Source organism: Sturnira hondurensis, unplaced genomic scaffold, assembly GCF_014824575.4.
Source record: "Sturnira hondurensis isolate 20B ecotype Veracruz unplaced genomic scaffold, ASM1482457v3 Scaffold0004474, whole genome shotgun sequence".
Lineage (NCBI taxonomy): Eukaryota > Metazoa > Chordata > Mammalia > Chiroptera > Phyllostomidae > Sturnira > Sturnira hondurensis.
Window position 1 is genome coordinate 8,164,711 of NW_028077105.1, and position 21,269 is coordinate 8,185,979.

The 21,269-nt window shown below is 39.3% G+C and overlaps 1 protein-coding gene across 9 annotated transcripts in view; it reads right to left on the reverse strand.

Moving 5' to 3' along the window:
• L3MBTL3 (L3MBTL histone methyl-lysine binding protein 3) overlaps nt 1-21,269 on the reverse strand; it is a 98,347-nt gene that overhangs the window by 64,403 nt on the left and 12,675 nt on the right. For 6 of the 9 annotated variants that reach the window (XM_037045762.1, XM_037045766.1, XM_037045764.1 and 3 more), the window contains exons 3-9: nt 14,543-14,658; nt 8,016-8,127; nt 7,580-7,654; nt 6,038-6,197; nt 4,539-4,674; nt 1,892-1,976; nt 94-185 (exon numbers count right to left, since the gene is read on the reverse strand). In XM_037045762.1, coding sequence (XP_036901657.1) covers nt 94-185; nt 1,892-1,976; nt 4,539-4,674; nt 6,038-6,197; nt 7,580-7,654; nt 8,016-8,127; nt 14,543-14,644 — 762 coding nt within the window. In that variant the 5' untranslated portion in view covers nt 14,645-14,658. The remainder of the gene's footprint in view (nt 1-93; nt 186-1,891; nt 1,977-4,538; nt 4,675-6,037; nt 6,198-7,579; nt 7,655-8,015; nt 8,128-14,542; nt 14,659-21,269) is intronic. The other 3 variants (XM_037045768.1, XM_037045770.1, XM_037045769.1) reach the window with 3 other exon arrangements.

The following is a 21,269-nucleotide window of genomic DNA, read 5'->3' on the forward strand; positions in this document are numbered from 1 at the left end:
TGCGTCCTAATGGACAGTGGCGAGGCCAACCGTGACTGCGGCTCCTCCGCAGCCCCTCCGCCCTGAGAGACAGAGCTCTCCCGGGAGCCAGACCTCTTTGAACAGCTTCGCTGGCACTGCCACGGCTTTCTCCTCTTCCAGGTAGGATGCCCAGCACCAGGCTTTCTTTCCTTTAGGAGGCAAACCTGAAAGACAAGTGAACCACAGATGTACATGTGAACTCTACTTTCTTAAACACCACCACTAGGCCTGGCTCTCCCCTCGTGACCACAACTGGTAAGTCTCTTCTCTCCCCTGCTCTGCCAAAGAAACGAAAGCTAAGCAGTGAACTGCAGGGTACATCCACAGTCAGGAGGGCAGAAGGAAGAAAGAAGAACTCAATTACGAAGCCAGAGCAGGGCAGAACAGTACCACGGAAGCTACAGGAAGTGAGCACTTCAGGAGGCAGGACACTCCAAAAACTGCCTAAGAGATCAAGAAGTTGAAAATGAAAAGTGGCTAGTGTACTGAGTGGTTAGGTAATGGCTACCAATTTGTAAGAAGAAGAAGAAAATCAACTCAGTGAGGGCCAGATATTGAGCAGCAAAAGAATATATAAGTGATAATGCTAAGGTGTCAACTATATTCACTTTTATTTTGGATTAATCTGACAAGTAATGGAAATAAAAGGAAGAATGCAATAGCTTGATAAGTAACAAAATTAAAGGGAAAGGTATTTTGGCAGTGAGATTGAACCAGCTAAGGTGGAGCTCATGAAGAGAAAAAAGCCTGAATACCTAAGGGTTAAAAATAAAGGACTGAAGGAACAAGGTCCCAGAGGAGACAGAGCCCTGAGAACAGAAATGAAGGGGGAGAGAAAGATAAATGACATTTTTTGACACAAAGCAATAAGTAACTGAAAATTGATTCCCTTTAATCTCAGTAACATAAAATAGAAGTCATCTCCCCCACATGTAAAAGGCAGACTGTACGCTTGAGGCAGGTAGAAATATATCAAACCCTTTTTGAAGACTTAAGAGATAGCAACCAAGGAACGCATCCAATCACAGAAGAGGAGCACTGGGTTCCTGACCCTGATTTGGCTGGAGTGGAGCTGCGCAAATCGGACTGACCTAACAGGAGGAACTGGTCAGGCAGATGTGGGAGGGGCTACCACCAGTGGAGGCCACTGAGACCTCTACGAAAATGACGTGAGGTCCGTGCCAAAGAAGGTGGTGAGTGCATCCGCTCAAGTACTAAGGGAAGGGGCCTGAGGGCTGGATTTCACATGAGAATCAAGTGCTGCCAGGGGAACAACCAAAAAGAAAATGGTCAGGAGGCTACGGTTTGAGACAAACTGTAAGAAACTCACAATATTAGGAAATGAACACGAACACAGGTTTTAATGAAGGTGCAGAAGTAAACGAAACCTATTTGATAAGAAAATAAAGGACGATGTTCTTGTGTTTGCCCAACACTAATTGGAAGATGATACTAACTCCGACTCTTTCCCTTACCTACTTCTTCATAATCTTTTTTTAATCTTTATTGTCTTTTTATTGTACTTTACTGTATTTTATTACCCTTATACCCCTCTTCCCCAATAATCACCAAAACTATAATCTTTACAGACAAAATTACAGGAACTAGTATAAAGGACACATGGACAACAACTAACGGGAGTGGAAATGGGAGGGAGGTGGGGAACATGGGGGGGGGGCTGGGATGAGAGTAAAAGACAGAAAACTGTACTTGAACAATAATTAAATTTAAAAAAAATTTAAATACTTAAAAAAAGTATACCTTAACTGCCCTAGCATGTATTACAACTAAGACTAAAACGTCTACCTGCATGAAATTTTTTTAATTTCATAAAGTTGCAAGTGAAACCTTTTTAAAAAAATCAACTCACTCTGCTTTAGTACAGCTGAATCACCTCGTCTTTTCCTTCGGGCTCTCTGTGAACCCCTCAGAATTCTTCCATCTTGTTTGTTCTCCTACAGTAGGAATAGAAAATTGCAGTTTTTAGAAGTTCATGAGATTGGCACTGACAAAAGTAGAAAACTGTCAAAAAGCATTAGGTTTTTGTACTTTTCTCCAATTTAGTGTCCTAAGTTTTAAGGAAAGTGAGAATATGTCATTTGAAAACTGTGTTGCTTTTAGCCTAAGGTCCTTACAGAAGGAGCACGTCCAACAAATACACAGCGGAAGGGCAGGGCTCCTGCTCCTGCCTCCACGGAACATTGTCCCCTCTCAGCTCTGTGACCCTTCTCCTCTGGTTTTCCCCAAACCTCTTCTCAGTCCTTCTGCTTGTGTCTCCTCCAAGTCCCCTAGGTTTTAAAGACCACCTGTCTGCCAAAATCCCCAGTCCGTCCTCCAGCCCTGACCTCTTCCTTGACTCCACACTCATGCATCCACCTGCCTACTTGGGATCTCCACTTAGGTGTCAGCATCTCACACTTATGATGCGTAAGTAACTCTAGGTTCTATACTCCAACCTTGCCTTCCCATCCTCAGTAAATGGCATCAGTATTCAGTCCGTGGTTAAAGCCAAAAACCTAAGAGTTACCCTGGATTCTTCTCTTTCCTTTACACACTGACAACCCTACTCCTAACATCGATCCCAAATCTATTCTCCTGTCTTACATAGCCCTCCTAGCTAGTGTACTGCAATATTCTAACTAGTGCCCTGATTCCACTTTTGCTTTCCCAGGTCAAAGTTAGAGTGATCATTTTAAAGCACAAATTATATCCAAGGATTCCCCTGCCTTTACCTTTCCAATGGCTTCCCATCATGATCAGAACAAAATGAAAACCTATTACTCTGGTATACCATAAAGCCCTACATGCCCTGGACCTCTTCAGCTGCCTCTTACTCCACTCTCAACTGCATTGTCTTTTTTTACTTCTGCAAAGAAAACATGCTACACATTAGGAAGTTTTCCTTAGCTATTCCACTGCCCAGAGGGCTCCTCACTCCTGACTTTGCAATGCTGGCTCCTTCTTCTTATTCAGATCACATTGCTCATGCCACCATCTCTGGGGGGCCTCCCTTAACAAAGGGAGTTTAACAAAATGCAGCTTAACAAAGTCAGCAAATCCTAATGCCCTATTGTAATTTCCAGCACAACACTTATTACAGGCTGACACTTCTCCTGTTTATCTTACTACATGTTCCCCTAGTAAGAATGCAATGTTCCCGAGAGCAGAGACCCTGTCCCCTGCTGTCATGTTCATCCCTGTATTCTCAGCTCCTAGAACAGTGACTACCAAATAAAGGTTGTTCAATACTGATATTAAGGGAAATGCCCCCAGACCTCCAAGTTCTATTTTCATAAGAACCATTAATACAAGGTCTGTCCAGAAAGATCAAGCCATGTTGTATGAAAAATAGAGACATCTACTGAAGAAATACAACATGCAAGAAACACTGTACATAGGACAATGATCCCCAAGTCTCCTTCACAGTTCTTCCAGTATCATTCATGACTCTAGCATGATGTCTCTGCTGCTCTGGTAGCAGAAGCCACAGAACAAATTTTGCCATGACACATTTCATGCCAAGATCCTGTGTCAAAATCTCAGAGGGAGTATAGTTTTTGAAATCACCAGATCAGCTTCTAGTTCTCACACTGTCAGTCACCGATTTTTGTTGATTGCAGCCTGTACATGTTCAATACTCTCAGGTGTTCTCCTTGTTGCAGGCCTTCTGAAACGTGAATCACTTTCAACAGATTTTCAACCGCCTTTGAAGCTTGTGTGCCACGCTTTCATTAGTGTTGCCCTCACTGCACTGTCCCCCCAAACCTTAATCATCTGACTGGTTTCCACAGAGGAATGTTCAAGCTTAATGCAAAATATGATGCAGATTTGTTGCTCTACTCACTCAGTCACTTTGAATATGAGGGCCACACAGTACACACGCTTGCTTACTCAACGGAATCTACTGCCCCCACTGACTAATACAGTGAAGCCATCGCTGTTCACACATGTGCACGTTCCAGTCCACTCTCCTTGGCTACCAGGCTACATTGATGTCATGCAAACCATACTCATTATATTAACAATGGCTGGGCTTTTTATAGATAGATCTTGTATATTCTCTAGGTGTAAGATATTTATGTCTTAATTTACAAATTTTGAATTAATTCTCCCCAAATATACCTGATATTGTTCTGCCATTTTCTACCTACTCACATAGCTTTTTTATGAGGTCTGTCTGCAATTTACCAAAATGGGGTTGGGCTCCTGCAATCAAGAAACTGAAGGTTCATTTGCCAAACTTAAGGTCTGCTGTTGCCTCTTTCCCTCCAGCAATAAATCCCAGCACATCCTCCTCCTTCATCCTAAGGGATGGGTCCTATTATTCACTATTCTCATGTTAAGGTGAGGACCCACAACGAAGAGAGAGCAGGTAGGCAACTTGCTGATGGTAACAGAGAGGCGTGAAAGCAGCATCTGAAGTCAGTAACTGGCTGCAGAGCCAGTGACTTTGACCATGATGCTACCACTTAAGAAGCACCCCTGTACTCCCAGGTAGTTGTGTAAGAGATACTAACCATTTCATCATCTCTCTCTTCTCCATCCTCCTTGGAGTCAGCTTTCAGAGAAAGTTTTGGTTTTTTCTTCCGACTACCCTTAGCATCTTCTTCCTCATTGTCTTCTCCTATGTCCCTTTCTTCCTTCTGATCTCTGCTGTGTTTATAAATCCAAAACAGTGGCAGGAAACAATAATTATTAAATACCTGCATGTTGAATATCAATGCAAATTTTTTTCAAACACCATCCTCCAAAGGAAAAATATTTAACTACCAACAGAAATGTATAAACATTAGAATATCATTGATAAGGAACACCTCGAACCATTATCATGCATGACATTACCAAGGTCAGAAATTAGAAATTAGCTTCTATGTTAATTTCAAAAGAGGACAAGCACAATATGTGAAACATATTCCTACAAGTTTAAAATTATTTGTCTTTCACATCTGCTAATACTAATAAAGGATTACCAATACTAATAAAGAATTCAATTATTTAAAAATATTTTAGTCTTCAGGGCAACTTTAAAGCAAGATTTATCAATTATTGAGAATGTAAGTCCAGCCCTGGCTGGTGTAGCTCAGTGGACTGAGCGCGGCCCTGCGAACCAGACAATCGAGGTTCGATTCCTAGTCAGGGCACATGCCTTGCAGGCCAGTTCCCGGCAGGGGCCAGTTCCCAGCAGGGGATGCACGAGAAGCAACCATACATTGATGTTTCTCCCTCTCCCCTTCCCTTCCCCTCTAAAGATAAATAAATAAAATATTTTTTAAAAAAAGAATGTAAGTCCAAATGAAAATGGCCAAGCGTAACTTAGTGAAATATCAGCTAGCCAACAAAAAAAGGACAATTCACAAGACTGTACTGATTAACATACATGGGAAACCACCAAAATACAAATGTCAATTCATTTATTGGTAGTATACAATTATATGTAAAAACTGCATCTTCTTGGTAATAATTTGAATTATGCCAGATGGTCCCCAAGTGGCAAAGTGACCCCTCTGTCAGTCATATCTGATGGCTGTGTCCTGTATTTCTCAGTGTGCCCTGAGATCAGCACTAACATAACCCATTACATTATTCACTATGACCATCTTCATTCAGTTGATTTCATCTTGCATTTGTAGAGTATTAGGTGAGTTACCTCAGAACCCCCCAAATATAAACAGAACTGTGTTTCAAGAAATATCAGTAACATCAAAAGGTGTATGTAGTCCAGAGAACTTTAAATACTTTTATCTGAGAAACAATCAAATTAATGTAAAACAGAAGGATAAGCCTCGACAGAAGTTGTATTGCAGGTTAAACATGAGCAGTAAAACTCAGATCAGACAAGACTGAAGTCATTAGGTCCAGTAATGTGATCAAGGTCCATTTACTTCTACAGAAAATGTCTCTGAAAAAAAGGGGGGCATGAAAGGGTGACAGAGGTGAGAGAGCCTCTTGTATCCCCAAGCACCATGACCTGACACTCTAAAACCCACTTTGTAGACGGAATGGAGCAAAAACGTACTTGTCTTTGACATGCCGAGTACAATTCTGGCTGCAAAAGTTCCCTCCAGAAAGACACTCGTCTACGTTGCCGCACTGACAACAGTTCTCGCAGAACGGAAGCCCTTCCACCTTCATCGGCTCCTTCAACCTGAAAGGCACCCCGGTCTTCTCTGAGAAAACTAGAAGGTGAAAAGGACAGGAAGAGTTTAAAGCCATGACAGAGAACAGCCCCAAATATACTTAAACACTGCCTTCTAATAATTTTGTTAGCAACACAATAAAAGAATAATGTTTGTTGAATGGATGATTAAACTACAGCATTTGAGAGAAAGAAGAGGATGAGTTTGGTAGAAATCACTAAAATTATTTACATTAACAAAACAATTCTGCAGAAAAGATAAAAAGCTTGTCCGAGGATTTTTCTACAGAGTTCGAAAAAAAATGAAGAAAATTTCATTAGTCACAAAATTCAGAAGATGTGTCTTTGACAAAATTTAAAAGGCACTATCTATGTTTTTTCATGTTCATTACATTCTGGTGAGTAATTTTGTTTTACTAAATTGGTTAAATTAATGTCTCTCTGTTTTCCTTTTAAGGTAGCAGATCTCCTGAATCATAATTATCCAAATCATTTAGGACTCACATTTCCTTTCGCCTGAATCATTAGGCTAATCATTCATTCAGCAAACATTTATTAGGCACTAATTTAAGCTAGACTCTGAAAATGACAGTATAGACCTTGCCCAAGAGAGCTCACGGTCCAGAAGAGAGACAGGTGAGGAGACCAGTATTTGTAATCAGAAATGGCACATGCAGTAACTGAAGCATGAGCAAGTCCCAGAAGCAGTACAGAGGAAGAAGTGATACAATTGGGCTGGGGTGAGGTCAGGGAAAAATTTTCAATATAAAACCTCAACGGGGTTTTGAAAGGCAAAGAAGGATTTAACAACTGGTGAAAGAGAGAAATAGCAACCCAGCCACGAGAAACAGCATGAGCAAAGGCAAGGATGCAAGAGGTCACATGGTGTGTTGGGAGAATTAGGTGTAAGTGCTACTGGAGCACAAAGTATGAAGAATGGGACAGAGAGCAGAGAGACAAAGCAGGTGGATGCGGGTCACCCAGATTACTATGTTTTGCTAGAGAGAAACAGAAACTGGTGAAGCATCAGATAAGCAATCTACATAAGTTCCTCTAAATTCAGTGTACATGATAAACTGGGTGAAATTAGAAGCAGGATGTTTCTTTAGGAGACTCCTGCAATAGTTCAGGTGAGAGTTGATAAGGGCCTAAATTAAGGCAGTGGCAGTGACAATAGACAGAAAAGGCCAGATCTGAGACATATTTAGGAAATAAAAACCAAGAGGATTAAGTAACAGGCTATGGGGCTGGGGAGAACACACTCAGGATGACTCCTAGATTTCTTGCTCATCCAGTGGGTAGATGGTACCTTACTGACCATCAACTAAACTATGGGGTACAGAAGAAAGAGCAGGTTGGGGGTGGGAGGGGAGAAAGAAATAGAAAATGAATTGCATTTCAAACATGGGGAGTTTGAGGTACCTGTGGGACATCCAGGTGGAGATGTCCAGTAGGCAGGTGGAAATACGGGCCTGGAGCTCGGGGGAGAGGTCGGGGCTGGAGATATAGATTTAGGAGTCATCAGCATATAGGTGTTAGTTACAACCATCGGAGTAGATGAGAAAAAAGTGGCAGGCTTTTGACTAAATCACCTGGGTAGGCTATTACATGGATTTACTTGATAATTTCCAATTAACCTGGTGCTATTACAGATCTGGCATTAGGAGAGAAGACAGTTCATGGTTATTTTAAAATATAAAAGCTGGTTCCATATCAGTTTTGCTATAGAAATTTACCTTAGAACATGTGACATGAAGATCACCCAGGATTTTTTTGGTTTCATCCTATTATAAAACCTTAGATATTCTTATTTAAAAACTTTCAAAAGAAAGAAATAATGTAGATGACCCATTGTTACCTTCTTGAGCAGTTGGTACCATCCAAGTCGTAGTAGCTGTTGCTTTCTTAACATTTTCCATCTCGCTCTCATCTGTTATAACTTCCAGGGCTCCAAACTCATTTACTCGAAACTGGTGACAATACAGCAGAAAGAGGCAACATTTACAAAAGTGCTCAAAACAGTAATCATTTAACGGCTGGCCCACACAGTCCCTAAGAAAAAAATGAACTACATCTGAAAAGTTAATCAAAATAATTGTATCTAGACAAGCCTTCTGCAGATATTAAACCCTTTGCATTTTCCTGATTTTAGAATTTGGGGAAAGGGACTAGAACGAAGTGGCAAGGGACTTCTCAATGATATAAACCACCACCACTGCACGCTCCTGCAGAGTGTCCGGCTCACATGTGTGGCCTGTAATTTCAAACACCATCTTTTTGCTAAGACTTTTTTCTTATATTATAGCTTATTTGATCATCAAAATCAATAAAAGGAGAATTACTGTTTTCCCAGGAATCAACTGGTCTCATCCAAGCCCACCTAGTTCAGAAGGAAGGAATCTCTCTGTTCCAGAAAATATTACTGGCATATCCCATGTTGCTATCTATATCCCAAGATGTGAACGAAGAAGGCAGAAGCATGGGTCACATGACTCCCAGGCTCTACACTTCCTCTTTTCTTTCCCTACTCTCTAGAATTTTCCATTATATTCACCTCTAATTTTCTAAAGTGACTGGTAATATCTATGACAACTGAACAAGTCTACTAGCTCCAGGACAAGTTTATCACTAAAAAGGAAGGGCATTTTGACTCCATGAACATTTTGACTCCAGATATTGAAAATTTCCTCTTACTGCATGGCAAGCTTCAAGGTATGTTTCTGTGGCAGCCCGGTCGCACTCTGTGTGTGTGTGTGTGTGTGTGTGTGTGCGCGCACTGCAGGCTGAACCACTCCCTGTGCACAGGGGCACCACCCTCTTTGAAACAGCTGGGTTTACTCTCGTATGCCCGAGGTTCAAAGTTTTCTGTATTGCTTCTGTTTTCCCATAAAACAGAATGACATTAAAGACCCACTCATTTTAACAGGTGATGAAGAGCAAGAGGGCTCAAAATTCAAAGGGATTTAATAAAACTTTTTGCTTAAAGTTTTTGGATCTTACATAGAAATACATATGAGATGCAAATAAATACATTCAGATTCAAGTCAGAAAAATCTTAAGCCAGTATTCTTTCCACCAGGTGAAAATAACACCTTAAATAATTTTCTGCATGTAGTCCACAATCATTAAATGCTTTCTAGACTGAACAGACTGAAATAATTAAAGAAGTGAAACATTTTTTCCCTGACTACATATTCCAGACACAAATCTTGAGGTAAAATGTGCATACTATATAGCTAATATGTTCACCTAAAAAATGTCCGCATAGGAGATGGTAAAAAGTTAACTGGAAGAAAAAAACTAAAAATAAGTTTTGGGGGAAAATAAATTATTTTAAAATGATCAACTCTGAAACAGAATATTTCAAAATAAAGCTGACAGTACCATCTACTGGGCAAGAGTAGAAAAACAAGCCATAATGATTATTAATTAATGATATTAAAATATGATAGAATGCAAATTCTAATAAAAATTTTTAAAAACCAGCATGACCCTGATAATTCAATCCAGGAAAGTAATTTTATTTTTATTACATGCTGGTGTTTATTTATACTTACTTGACAATCACAAAATGTATGAAATAGCACCAAACATTTTAATTACAAATAAAGTCTCCTGGAGCATAAGTCTGTGAACTGCCGCTGAACTACAAACTACCCTGTGCGTCAAACACCGAGAAAGAGAAGACCGCTGAGCGAAATCACCAAATAGAAATGCAGACCGATGGCCCCCAAAAGCTTTAGGCTCAAATACTTCCAAAGTCAAAAGGTGATGTTTACATGATACGACATTCAATCCCAATTATCTTCTCCTTCTCCTACTGTTTAATGCCTATAAAACTGACCGACAGTGTAAGCACGAAGTAAAGATGCAGTGGAACTGAGGAAAACAGTTGACCCCTGTGAGCCAGGGATCCACGGATGGACGTTTTGGGGTGGATGAACCCCATGACATGTATGCACAATTAGGATATGGGCACAAACCTGTATCTCTGGGGATAGGATTCACAAAGTCCATCACATTCTCAGAGGTATCCTATAACCCTGAAGGGTAAAGAGCATCTATTCTAACCAAAATCACTTTATCTCAGAAATTAACCTGGAGGTGTTTTTTAAGGATCCTATCACATGCAAAGAGAGCAATCTTTTTTTTTTCTGGCTTCTCAGTCTGGATTTTCTTACACAATATTATTTTGCTGTAGAAAATGCTGGACAACACAGGTTGCTAGGTTCTGTTAACGTCACTTGAGTTCCACAGATGAAATTCCAGAAAAACTGAGACCTTTACTAATATTGTTTTTTCAATAAAACACTCTGGTTCTGAAGTTGGTAATGGTTTTATGAATGGTTTTGGAACCAGAAAACTTGAAATAACAAATTATACTCTGAAGTTATTCCTTTAACTTAGAAATCCAAAAAGCTATGATAAATGTGAAAATTTATCAAGTTGCTCCATTTTAACCAAGAATATCAAAATTATAAACTTTACAAAGGGCTTTCTTAAGCAAAGTAAACACATCAGCTTAACATTGTAACATTTTCTGTAAATGGATATATCTAGGTCAATCAGAAAACAATTACGTCTAAAATACATAAAGACTAGCAAAGGTTTTGTTTGTTTGTCTTGGCTTGAATTACCTTTAATTGATTCCATTCTCTTCTTTATCCAAGGATTTATTTTTGCTTGTAAAAGCAAAGGATCTTTTGCCTATTTTTTGCTTATCTTTAATAACAGATCATTAAAAAACTCTCCTGAGGTTACTATTTTTGTTTCACTATGCTTAGTGCTAAAATTTAGTTCTACTTACCAATCTGTTTTAAGGGCAAAGATATTTGCTCACTAAACTGGTCTGAACACTAATTGAGACAAGGCAAACTGTTCACTAAGTGCAGTGAATTTTCCAGTTGGGTCTCTGTATCGCTGCTGTTAAGTGGTAACTATTCTTACTGGATAAGATGCTACCGCTCTCAGAGGTATGTCAGCATTGTACCCAGGGACTCTGAAAAACTCAATCCTTATGACCCGGAGGAATTATCCTCAGAGGATAAATTTCAGACATAATTAGAAGTTCAGGCAGAGAAATTGCTTTAGGGACAGGGAGCCCTACCATACACCTTTCCATGACCACTGACTGCCTGCCTGCTCTTATGGCTAGCCCTGAGATTAACAACCTAAAAATACTAATTTTCATTTTAAAAGAACACATTAAGCAATAGCAACGTTTCCAAAGCTTGTTTAAGCAAAAATGTCTGCTTAATGACGACAAGATTTTAAATAAGGCCAGTGGACACTTGCTCCCCGCTCCCCACCCCCAACACTGTACTTTCTTATGCTAGTTCCTCTTTGGGATGCCTGCCTTTCTCTTCACCTCCTCCCGTCCCTGCTTCCCAAAGTCTTCACATACACACTAGAGACCCTTACCCACTTTCAGGCACCTGGAGCTCACATAACACGTGTTTTCCAAAGCCTTCTTGATCCCTTCAGCTAAAATAATACCTCCTTAAATGCTATAACATTGTCCTTGCACCTCTCTTTTGATGGGAAAACGTTTTCTCTCTTTGAACTGTAGTACAACAGTGGTAACAAAATTAATATCAAAAAGCCTTATTTTAGGACACAGATCTGCCAATAACTAATTGATCTTGAGCAAATGACAACCACTTTGGGCCTCCATTTCCCATCCATAAGCTGCCAACAGCGGGAGAAACCACATACCTCCAAAGGTTAAATAAAGGGGCTAAATTAAAAGATGCAGGTAAAATGTTCATCAGAGTAGGTTCTCTATTATACCACTCCTGCACCAAAACACAAACCTTTTGCACTGGCTTTATGTAAGGACTGGTTAGCCCGTGTAGGGGTACAAAGGATTCCAGCAACAGGGAATAATAAAAAAGGTGCAACATCTTCAGCTGGTGGTTTAGGCTGGCAAGGAAACAGGGTGGCCTTGAGTACTGAAGGGAGATGCAGGCAGAGAGGAACGTTAAGGCCAGGCCACGAAAAAACTTTGGTGGCACACTGAAGGTACTTGACCTTTACCATGAAAGATTCAGACAACTGTCCAAGGATTTTAAGCAGAAGAATGATACTTGTGTATAACTTGACTGGTCAGCAATCAGAAGGCTTTTACAGAAAAAAGTTCTTTCAAAATGGCAACGTATTGCAGCACACAAAAACCTGTTCCCACGACAAGAAACTGACTTCTGTGTATTAGCTGATTGCATTAGCTGAGTTAACCTCAGCTGGTTGTCTTGGAATAATAACATCCTGTTTAGTAGGAAATTCACATATCTATACCCATGCTTTAATAGCATAAAATAAGCAAAGCTTGATGTGAAAGAGGAAATTTCATGATTTATTCAAAGTTCTTTCTAACATCTTAAATTTGTGAAAAATCAATTTCGCAGATCTCTTAAGCAACTCAAATTTTCATAGAAGAAGCAACTGAATTAGAAATCCTAAGCAATATAATCAACTGACTAGTCTCTGAATCTCCTTGAATAGAAAAGGCAGGAAGGTAGAAAATAAGTTTTTAAATTATTTTTTAAGTGAGTATCAAACTATCTACAATTCATGAAGTGGATTGGATACACGGCAATTGCTCAATTAAATGGACCACAAGTCAAACCAAATAACGCAGATTCTAATAACCCACTAAATGGCTTAGTTACCTTATTACCTTAATAAAAGCAATGGGTTATTTCCTAAAATGTTTTGTTAGAAAAACCTTCAAGCAGTCTAAATTTCTTAGGGATGAAAATGATACTCTATTGTCAAAATCTAAGACCACAAGTTCCATCACCTACCTGACACCACCAAAAAGCCACTCAAAAGGGACAAAAAATTACAAGGAAGTGAATGCAGCAATGAAAAGGGGAAGGTGGTAGTTACATATTATATCACAAAGTCAGAATAGATTAATTTAAGTGTTTGACATACAGATTTTTTGAATCCTCCTAACTACCTTATGACATAGATCCCACATTTCCATTTTACAGGTAAAGATTCTGAAAATTAGGGAATTTAGATAACTTGACTAAGCTCATGTAGCTAATGTGCGGCTGACATTATCCGAGTCAGAGAAACAGTTCCTTCTTTCTCAAAAATTCCAGTACTCTACTTCCAATATATCTAATCCAGATGAACATTTAGAGAATGTGAGAGTAGACAAAATCCTTAGTATTTATTTGATCCCTTATTTTACCAGAGGAAACCGGTCCAAAGAGACCAAATGACTTGTTCAAGATCACACAGATGAAAACTAAAATCTCTCCAGATTTCACTAAACCTCACTACAATAGTCTTGTTAAGCTAAACTCGGAAATGTTGGCACACTGCCCTTCATTAAACCTAACCCAGCCAAAATCCAAGTGTTTTCCCAATAACAGATTGTCCAGATCTAGGGATGAACAAGAACAGGCTGGGCTGAGATGCTCATCCAGGAAACACTAAAAGGGACTGGCTTACAAGAAGCCAGCATTAGGGGGCAGGAATTTCTGTTCCAGACAGTACAGACACCACGCATGAGAGAGATAAGCCAACAGACAGCCTGTTATGGAGACGGGAAGTTCAAACACGCGAGTGACCAAGTACATACACAAAGTCTAAAAGGCCACAGAGAAGTTCAAGGTCCCAGAGACAGGATCAGAGCAAAAGCAAATTTGAAACGAGAGGTGAGGAGGACTGATTTCCCAGATGGGTGATTGCATAACCATGTTTCATGGGGAAGCAGATGTGGTCCTTGAGAGCGTTTGGGGTCCTGGGGAAAAGGGGCAGGGTGAGCCCCTAGAAAAGGAGCGTACGAGCGGAAGAGTCACATTCTGAAGAGAGTTCTCATCTACACAAAGGCAGTCTGGTTCACAGAAGAACCAGCGTTTGAACATGTGATTCTGTAAAAACCCACATCTATACTATGAATAACTCCAGGGAGGCAAATCATCCTTTATATTCAATATTTTATCATTATCCAGTTTTTGAGTGAGCAAACTAGTGCACAGGGAAGGTGGCTATTTATTGAAACTTACAAAGCCCATTACTACAAATATATGAAGCCAGGTCTTCTAAGCCTACAAGTGTCACATTTATTGGCCATCATGATAGAGCCAGACCTGAGATGACCCTCTTTGAAGCTGTAACTTAGTTTCCACAAAATGAGCACATGCTGCCAAAATTCTCCTTAGTCACCTACCCTAAATAACAATGGCTTTTCCCAAACTGTGAGCATTTTAAATTGACCTGAGAGTTTATTATAGAGGTCTAAGTATCATATAAAACCTACAGAATCACACCTAGTGTTTTTAATTCTTATTTTACATATTCATATTTATTTTAATAAATACATGTACATGCATGCCACACATATAACTCTATGTAATAAAGATGGCTTACCTTTAAGTCACTTCCTGGCAATGTACCTACTCCATCTTTCCAGTCCATAACACTGAATACATCAAACTCTTGCCCACTTGTGCTAGAGGCAGATTCAGTCATGATTTTTTTTTAACCTGGAAGGGGGTGGGGGGAGGAGCATATTACTAAATATTCCACATACAAATCAGTTTTTATTTCACTGGTCATTACTTTAGTTTCCCTTAATTACATAATATTCTTTATCATACTACCCCATATCCATAGATCTAAAAAAATTACTCCAAATATCAACACTTGCCCTGGCTATTGTGGCTCAGTGGACTGAGTAGATAGTCTCACTTGAGACCCTTTCCAAAGGCCCAGGAAGTCAAAACTGTTTTCATAAAAATGCTAACACATGATTTGCCTCCGTCACTGTGTTGACACTCACACTCGGGGCACAGATGCACAAGCAGGTGAGTGCTGTCATCTGCTCACCACCACACACTCACGGTGAGCAAGTATCAGTTTCCCTAACGACCATTCTTGATGAAGTAAAATAATAAATTTTACTGTCTTGATGCCTAAATATACATCCTGTTAATATTCTGCGTGATGACAAAGTCAGCACCATAAAGTGGCCGGGCATGCAGAGTACCATGCCTGTCTCAAGGAAAAGCGCTTGCGAACTGTTTGAGACCAGCTGAAAAAGCTGTTGTTTTTTTCTGCATGGGAAGCCATTTTTATTTAACAAATGATGTTTATTCGGTTTTGAATATTTGGCAAATATTTTGTCAAAAATAAATGAAGTGAGCCTAGCACACCAAGAAAAATACTGATGGCATTTGTTGCTCATGATACAACTTGAGTTTTCAAGAGAAAAACCAGAATTTGTGAAAACCTTGAATCCACTGACAGGAACTGGACAGCTTCACCTTAGCTACAGAATTTTCTAAGGAAATAGGTGGTAATATTCATGAACACAATTTTAAAATACTTCATAATAAAGTATGTCAACATTTGGAAGATCTGCACAGCTGGCTGAAACAGTGCTTTTGAAACAACCAATGCTTGACGGTACATGACTAAAGGATCCATTCAAAGTGCGAGAAGGACCAATATTTTTTAAAGTAACAGAGCATGAAAAGCTAACTGACAGAGTTTCAAACTGCACACTGCAACTAACATTTAAGAAATTACCACTTGTCAGGTTTTGGCGTAGTGTCAAAGAAGAATGTTCACCATTAAACGAAAAGACTTCAAATACACCTCCCTTTTCCCAAGTCATATTTGTGTGAAGCAGGTTTACTTCATAAACTTCAACCAAAACAACATACTGCAATAGACTGAATGCAAGAGCAGATATGAGAATCCAGCTATCTAGACATTAAAGAAATTTAATATTAAGACAGACATTAAAGACAGACATTAAAGAAATTTACAAAAATACAAAACAGTATCATTTATATGCTTTTAATTTTGAAACTTTTGTTTCATAATGATTATGCTTATATACACTAATATAATAGATTTACTATTGCTATTTTTAAATAAATAGTTTAAATTATGTATTTTATTTAATTTTTAGACAGAGGGAAAGGGAGGTGGAAAGAGAAGGAGAGAAACACCAATGTGTGATTGCCTCTCACCTGGCCCCACTGGGGACCTGGCCTGCAACCCAGGCACCTGTCTGGACTGGGAATCAGACCAGAGACCCTTTGGTTGGTAGTCTGGTGCTCAATTCACTAAGCTACATCAGCCAGGATTATTTTAATTTATAATCCACTTAAATACTGATATAGCCTATACAAATAATAGCTCTTGGAGATATTCAATATTTTTAAGAGCATAAAAGAGACCCGAGACCAAAAAGTCCGAAAATTTCTGCTGTCCAGGATAAAAACTTGTTTTATTACACACCAAACAAAAAACAAAACAAAAAAAAACTGTCAAGAAACAAAAAATGTATTTGAAAGAGGAAATTTGAAATCTAAATTAAAAGGAGTTTAAGAGACGTATTAACAATATCACAATTCATAGGTGTTGTTTGGACGCTGACTTGAACTATTAAACAAAGATGATTACTAAGAGAGGAAACGTGAATGCCAACTGGCTATCTGATATCAGAGAAACACTACTGCTCTCTTACAAGAATGATGATAGGATACAGTTTTTAAACGGAGTTCTTTTCTTGTATTTGTGGGATTCAAAACGAAACTGACACATGTAAGGAATTTGCTACAATCACTGGCAACATATTGGTAACTGTCAATGTGTGAAGGGTCCCTAGTGGTTTATTATACTACATCTTGTTTTATGTATGCTTGAAATTTTCTATAATAAAATTATTTTAAGTGTAGTCTACTTGAATACATAATATACATTCATTTTTAAAGAGTCAATAGAAAAAAACTTCTTTGAATTGTAACTACTATTAGAATTTACTAGATTTTTCAATAGTTTCTTCTTTCCCTTTAAATGAGAAAATGTTAAATATACATATATTAAGTCTATATCTGATCATTTCAAAATTTATATAGTTTAAATTTGCAGAAGCATCAGATTTCACTATCATTAAGACTTAATCCTCAACACAGGAACTAGAATATAAAGGCCTAGTGAAGAGTTAATCTAAGAAACAGTAAAAATATTAATTAACTGCAAATTTGCACTTAGAGTCTCTGGCTCCTACCTCACTGAATACAGACGGGTAACAAAACTGACTCCCCTGTAAATTGATGGAGGAATGGCAACTGTCCCCCTGGTGGATCAACCGGGTAAAACTTGGGTGAGCCTTCAAAAAAAAAGTTTTACTGTTCTTTCTCTACGGTTGTTAACAACATCTGTTTACCAGGCAGTCCATGTCAGACATAATAAATGTACTTTCTATTGTATTAATTAGACCTCACCTTCTTCCAGAAAGATTCAAAGCAGCAGGCAATTTACACCCATTATTTCATTTATGTCTGTTCTACAAAAACCCAGGCACCAGTATCCCTCTAGTCTACATGAAAGAAAGTGAGCCACAGAAAGGTTCGGTAACTCAGCCAAAACCGCAGTTGGTGGCATGGTAAGGATCTGCACCCAGGTTAGCCTGATTCCTATTTTCCTCAAACATTATCTAACCTTGTAGAATCTTGTGTCCTCTGAGAACCTAGCAAAACTTAACTTTTCCCTGTATTACTCCTTAGAACATATATCCAGAAACCAATTTTCTAGCACCAAAGTTCTCGAATTATCTATACCAGTGCAATGCATATGCTTCTAATAAAATTTCATCAATATTCTTATTGATAAAAATGAAATGAAGACATAAATATAAATATATATATATACACACACAATACAAGCAGATTTTCAATCTAAGTTAAAAACTTAAGTGTGTAAAATTCATAACAGCAAAATCCCATAACTAAAAAGAACAAAAGTAGTACAAAACCTGCATTGCGTGTTTTAGGGAATCCTTAGAATACACTTTGACCTACCAAACACTGCTAATGTTACACGGTGCACTCTGACTATAAGCATGCATCTAAAATTTGTAGCTGTTTCCATCCACTGTTTTATTCTAAGGTCTGTGGACATTTTGCATAAGGTACTGTAGCATGAAAATATTTATTTTGTTCTCTTTCCCATGATCTAATTTTGAAGTTACTGGCTAGTTTCACTATCACAATTAGTATGAATACCTAGGACAGATTAGGCATTTTTCCACAATCTCATACGCACGTAGAATAGCCAACAGCCAATATCATTTTAACGGAAACTACTTCTATGACACGTTAAGTCTTTCTACCTTGTTACCACCCACAAGTGTCTGCATACAAACATAGAGTCCTTTCACTCCAACAAATCATGTTTCTGAGAGGTAAGCAAGTGTTTTTAGTACTTAGAAACGCTGTTTTATGTTTTACTTAAGATCTGGCACAGTTCCATGATCCCATGTGTAGCCTGTAGTCCACAGGCCAGAAAAAACAGGTAATAGTCACTCACAAGTCACAACTGTATTTCTCATTCATAGAAATCCCATCCCAAATCTCTTGTTAATGGTGCTGAGATTTCCAAGAAAGTACCTTAAAAGCGTGTACCATGATGGGTCTTCTGTGCTGTCAGACAAGGGCTACCATCTTCCTCCTCATCTCCTCTAAACTCCAATGGTCTCCAGCTCACTGCTGATGTCAAAAAGGGACAGCTCTGGGGTTCAGATGTCCCACCCACGTACCAATGCAGCGTTTGCTTCTCACTAACATCGACGTCGTGGACAACAGCAGCTAAAATCAAGGGTACTGATGTCCACTGTGATCCTCTCAATGCCCACTGTGGGTGTCTCACGTAGGAGATGACTTTACTGAAGACAGAGGTCACTGCTGGTGGTACCTATACAATGTGTTATACTCCAAAGCCCCCCTTTTGTGAAACAGCTCACTGTAGCTTTTACTAATTTTTATTACTCTCTTCCTGCCTTAAGCCTGCAACAAAACACCTGGAGGACAGACTGACATACAACACTGTCTCAGAATTACCTTTGGTGTCTGTCTCCTCTACTACTACTCTCTGTCTCCAAACCAAAGAGGCACAACTTGACTCTCTCGGGATACTGTATGTAGTGCACGGACTTCCTCAGTTTCTCATGTAAATAAATCCCTGGCAGTTCCGACCCACCATATACCACCAGTAATCTAAAAACATTAGATGGCGATGGAATTAGGTAACATCTTACATCCAAAAGTCCTGTTATGAGAATATGGGGAAGCCTCTCACACATTGATGACAGCACTGTAAACTGAAACAACCCCTATAGAGATCAATTTTCAAGAACATACGCCAACTCAGCAATCCTAATTCTAGAAATACATTCTGTATTTACTTGCACATATGTATAAAAGAAAAAATATAAAAGGTTATTCCCTGAATATAGCAAAAAACTGGAAACCCAAACGTCCATCAATAAAGGCCAACAGTAGTGAGTCCGTGCGACAGTCCACGATGCCACTGTGAGACAGTGTGGCTTTTCACATCCTGATATAGAAAGCTTCGATGTGCTGTTAATACTATGACTCTTACGCAAGATGCCGAAAGTGTATGCTACCATTTATATAAAACAAAAGGGGCTGAACATAAACATGGGGATTGCTTGTACGTGCACAGACTCTCTCTGCAAGGATCTGCCAGAAACTGGTAACACTGGCTGTCTCCAGGAAGAGGCAATGAGGGGTTGCCGAAAGCCAGTCATGGAAGAAAACCTTCTCCTTGTGGTCGTGCTTGTTAAATGACAAATGTTAAACGTTCAACACCGCTAAACGTTTCACACTTTTTTATAAACTTAATTTAAAATCCTGTTTCATGATTATTTAAAATTGTTTATGTCATAAAAGGCACGTCTTCCATGTTTGTTTCTGAAGACAACCGAAGCTATAGCTTGTAAGTCCCCAAGAAAAATCAACTTCCCCAAAGCTCTTGGGTCACTTACTAGTAAGTATTTACCTGCATGTGCAAAGGAATCAGTGCCACAGATCAATAAGAAAAGGAAGGGCAGGGTCCACTTTTCCATGACTCAGGTAGCAGAAGTATACAGACAGCAGATCCTGGGCATTCGCACACCATTTATGGCTTCCGCAATTCCTGAGTGACATCTGAAGTTCCAGTGACATTTAGTAATTTGTCATTTTGCAGAGACTGGATTCTGAATCACACGGGTCATAAAGATGCGAGTGAAGAGCAAGTTGCCTGGACTGGCCAAGGTCCAGCCAGGCTCTCAGAGCGCTTAGTTTTAGTGTTACAGCCGTTGTAAATAAAGCGATAAAAACTTTTTTCTTGTTAAGAAATGAAGCAAACAAAATTAACTGCTAGTTGATTCTAGTGTTGATGACAGAATGAGGGGAATATGGAAATGTTTATGAAAGTGATAGGCCCTAGCCACAAAACTGAAGTTTCAGATAAATTAAAGATTGAAATGTCAAATGCAATGATGACTCAGACACATTTATGTGAACAAAACTACCAAATGCTACAAGAGGAAATCAGTAGAAAAGATGTGTGAATTTGTTTCAATAAGTGCTCCAGACAGTACAAAAATTGCTCATCAAGTGAGATAAGTAGTTAAGGTCTAGAGAGATCATTTGTATTTTTCACTTATACTTTAGTAACCTGAAGGAAGGAACCAGGTGCTGGGATGTGTTTTTTTTTAGGTTGAAAGTTGGTGATGGTCTTGTAATAAGTCCCTCACAACCGTCAAGAATCCCTGGTGTTATTCTGACAAGAGATAAACAGAGTCTGTGTGTCCTTCACGACCCTCCCTTCGCACAGTTACTTCACTCAGAGCTGCGGTGAGTGGGGAGAGCCGAGGCTCAGAGCAAGGGCACAGACTTCCCCCGGGGGAGGAGCCTACAGCACAGTCAGGACGAAGAGCCGGCCTGGAGCTGAGATGAAGAGAAGATGACAGTCTCCTGAAAGATGTGCAACCCAATCTAGGACGCTCACACGTAATGGGAAAGACTAGGCCTTACCCATAAAGCAAAAGCTTGGATCTTCAGAGAATGGGAGAAATAAAGGTTACACCAATACCAGCTTACACCCTTTGAACTACCTTTTAAGACTGGCAAGTATTCTTACATTCATTTTGCAGAAGAGAAAAATGAGGTCACTCAGCCAAAAACCAGACTTTACCTCCCAAGGCAGAGCTGCTCAGGCGTCAGCACAGGGCCCAACAGGTATGTGCGCAACACAGGAGCTGGTCTAACCTAACAGTGGAAAGTACAAGCTCTGG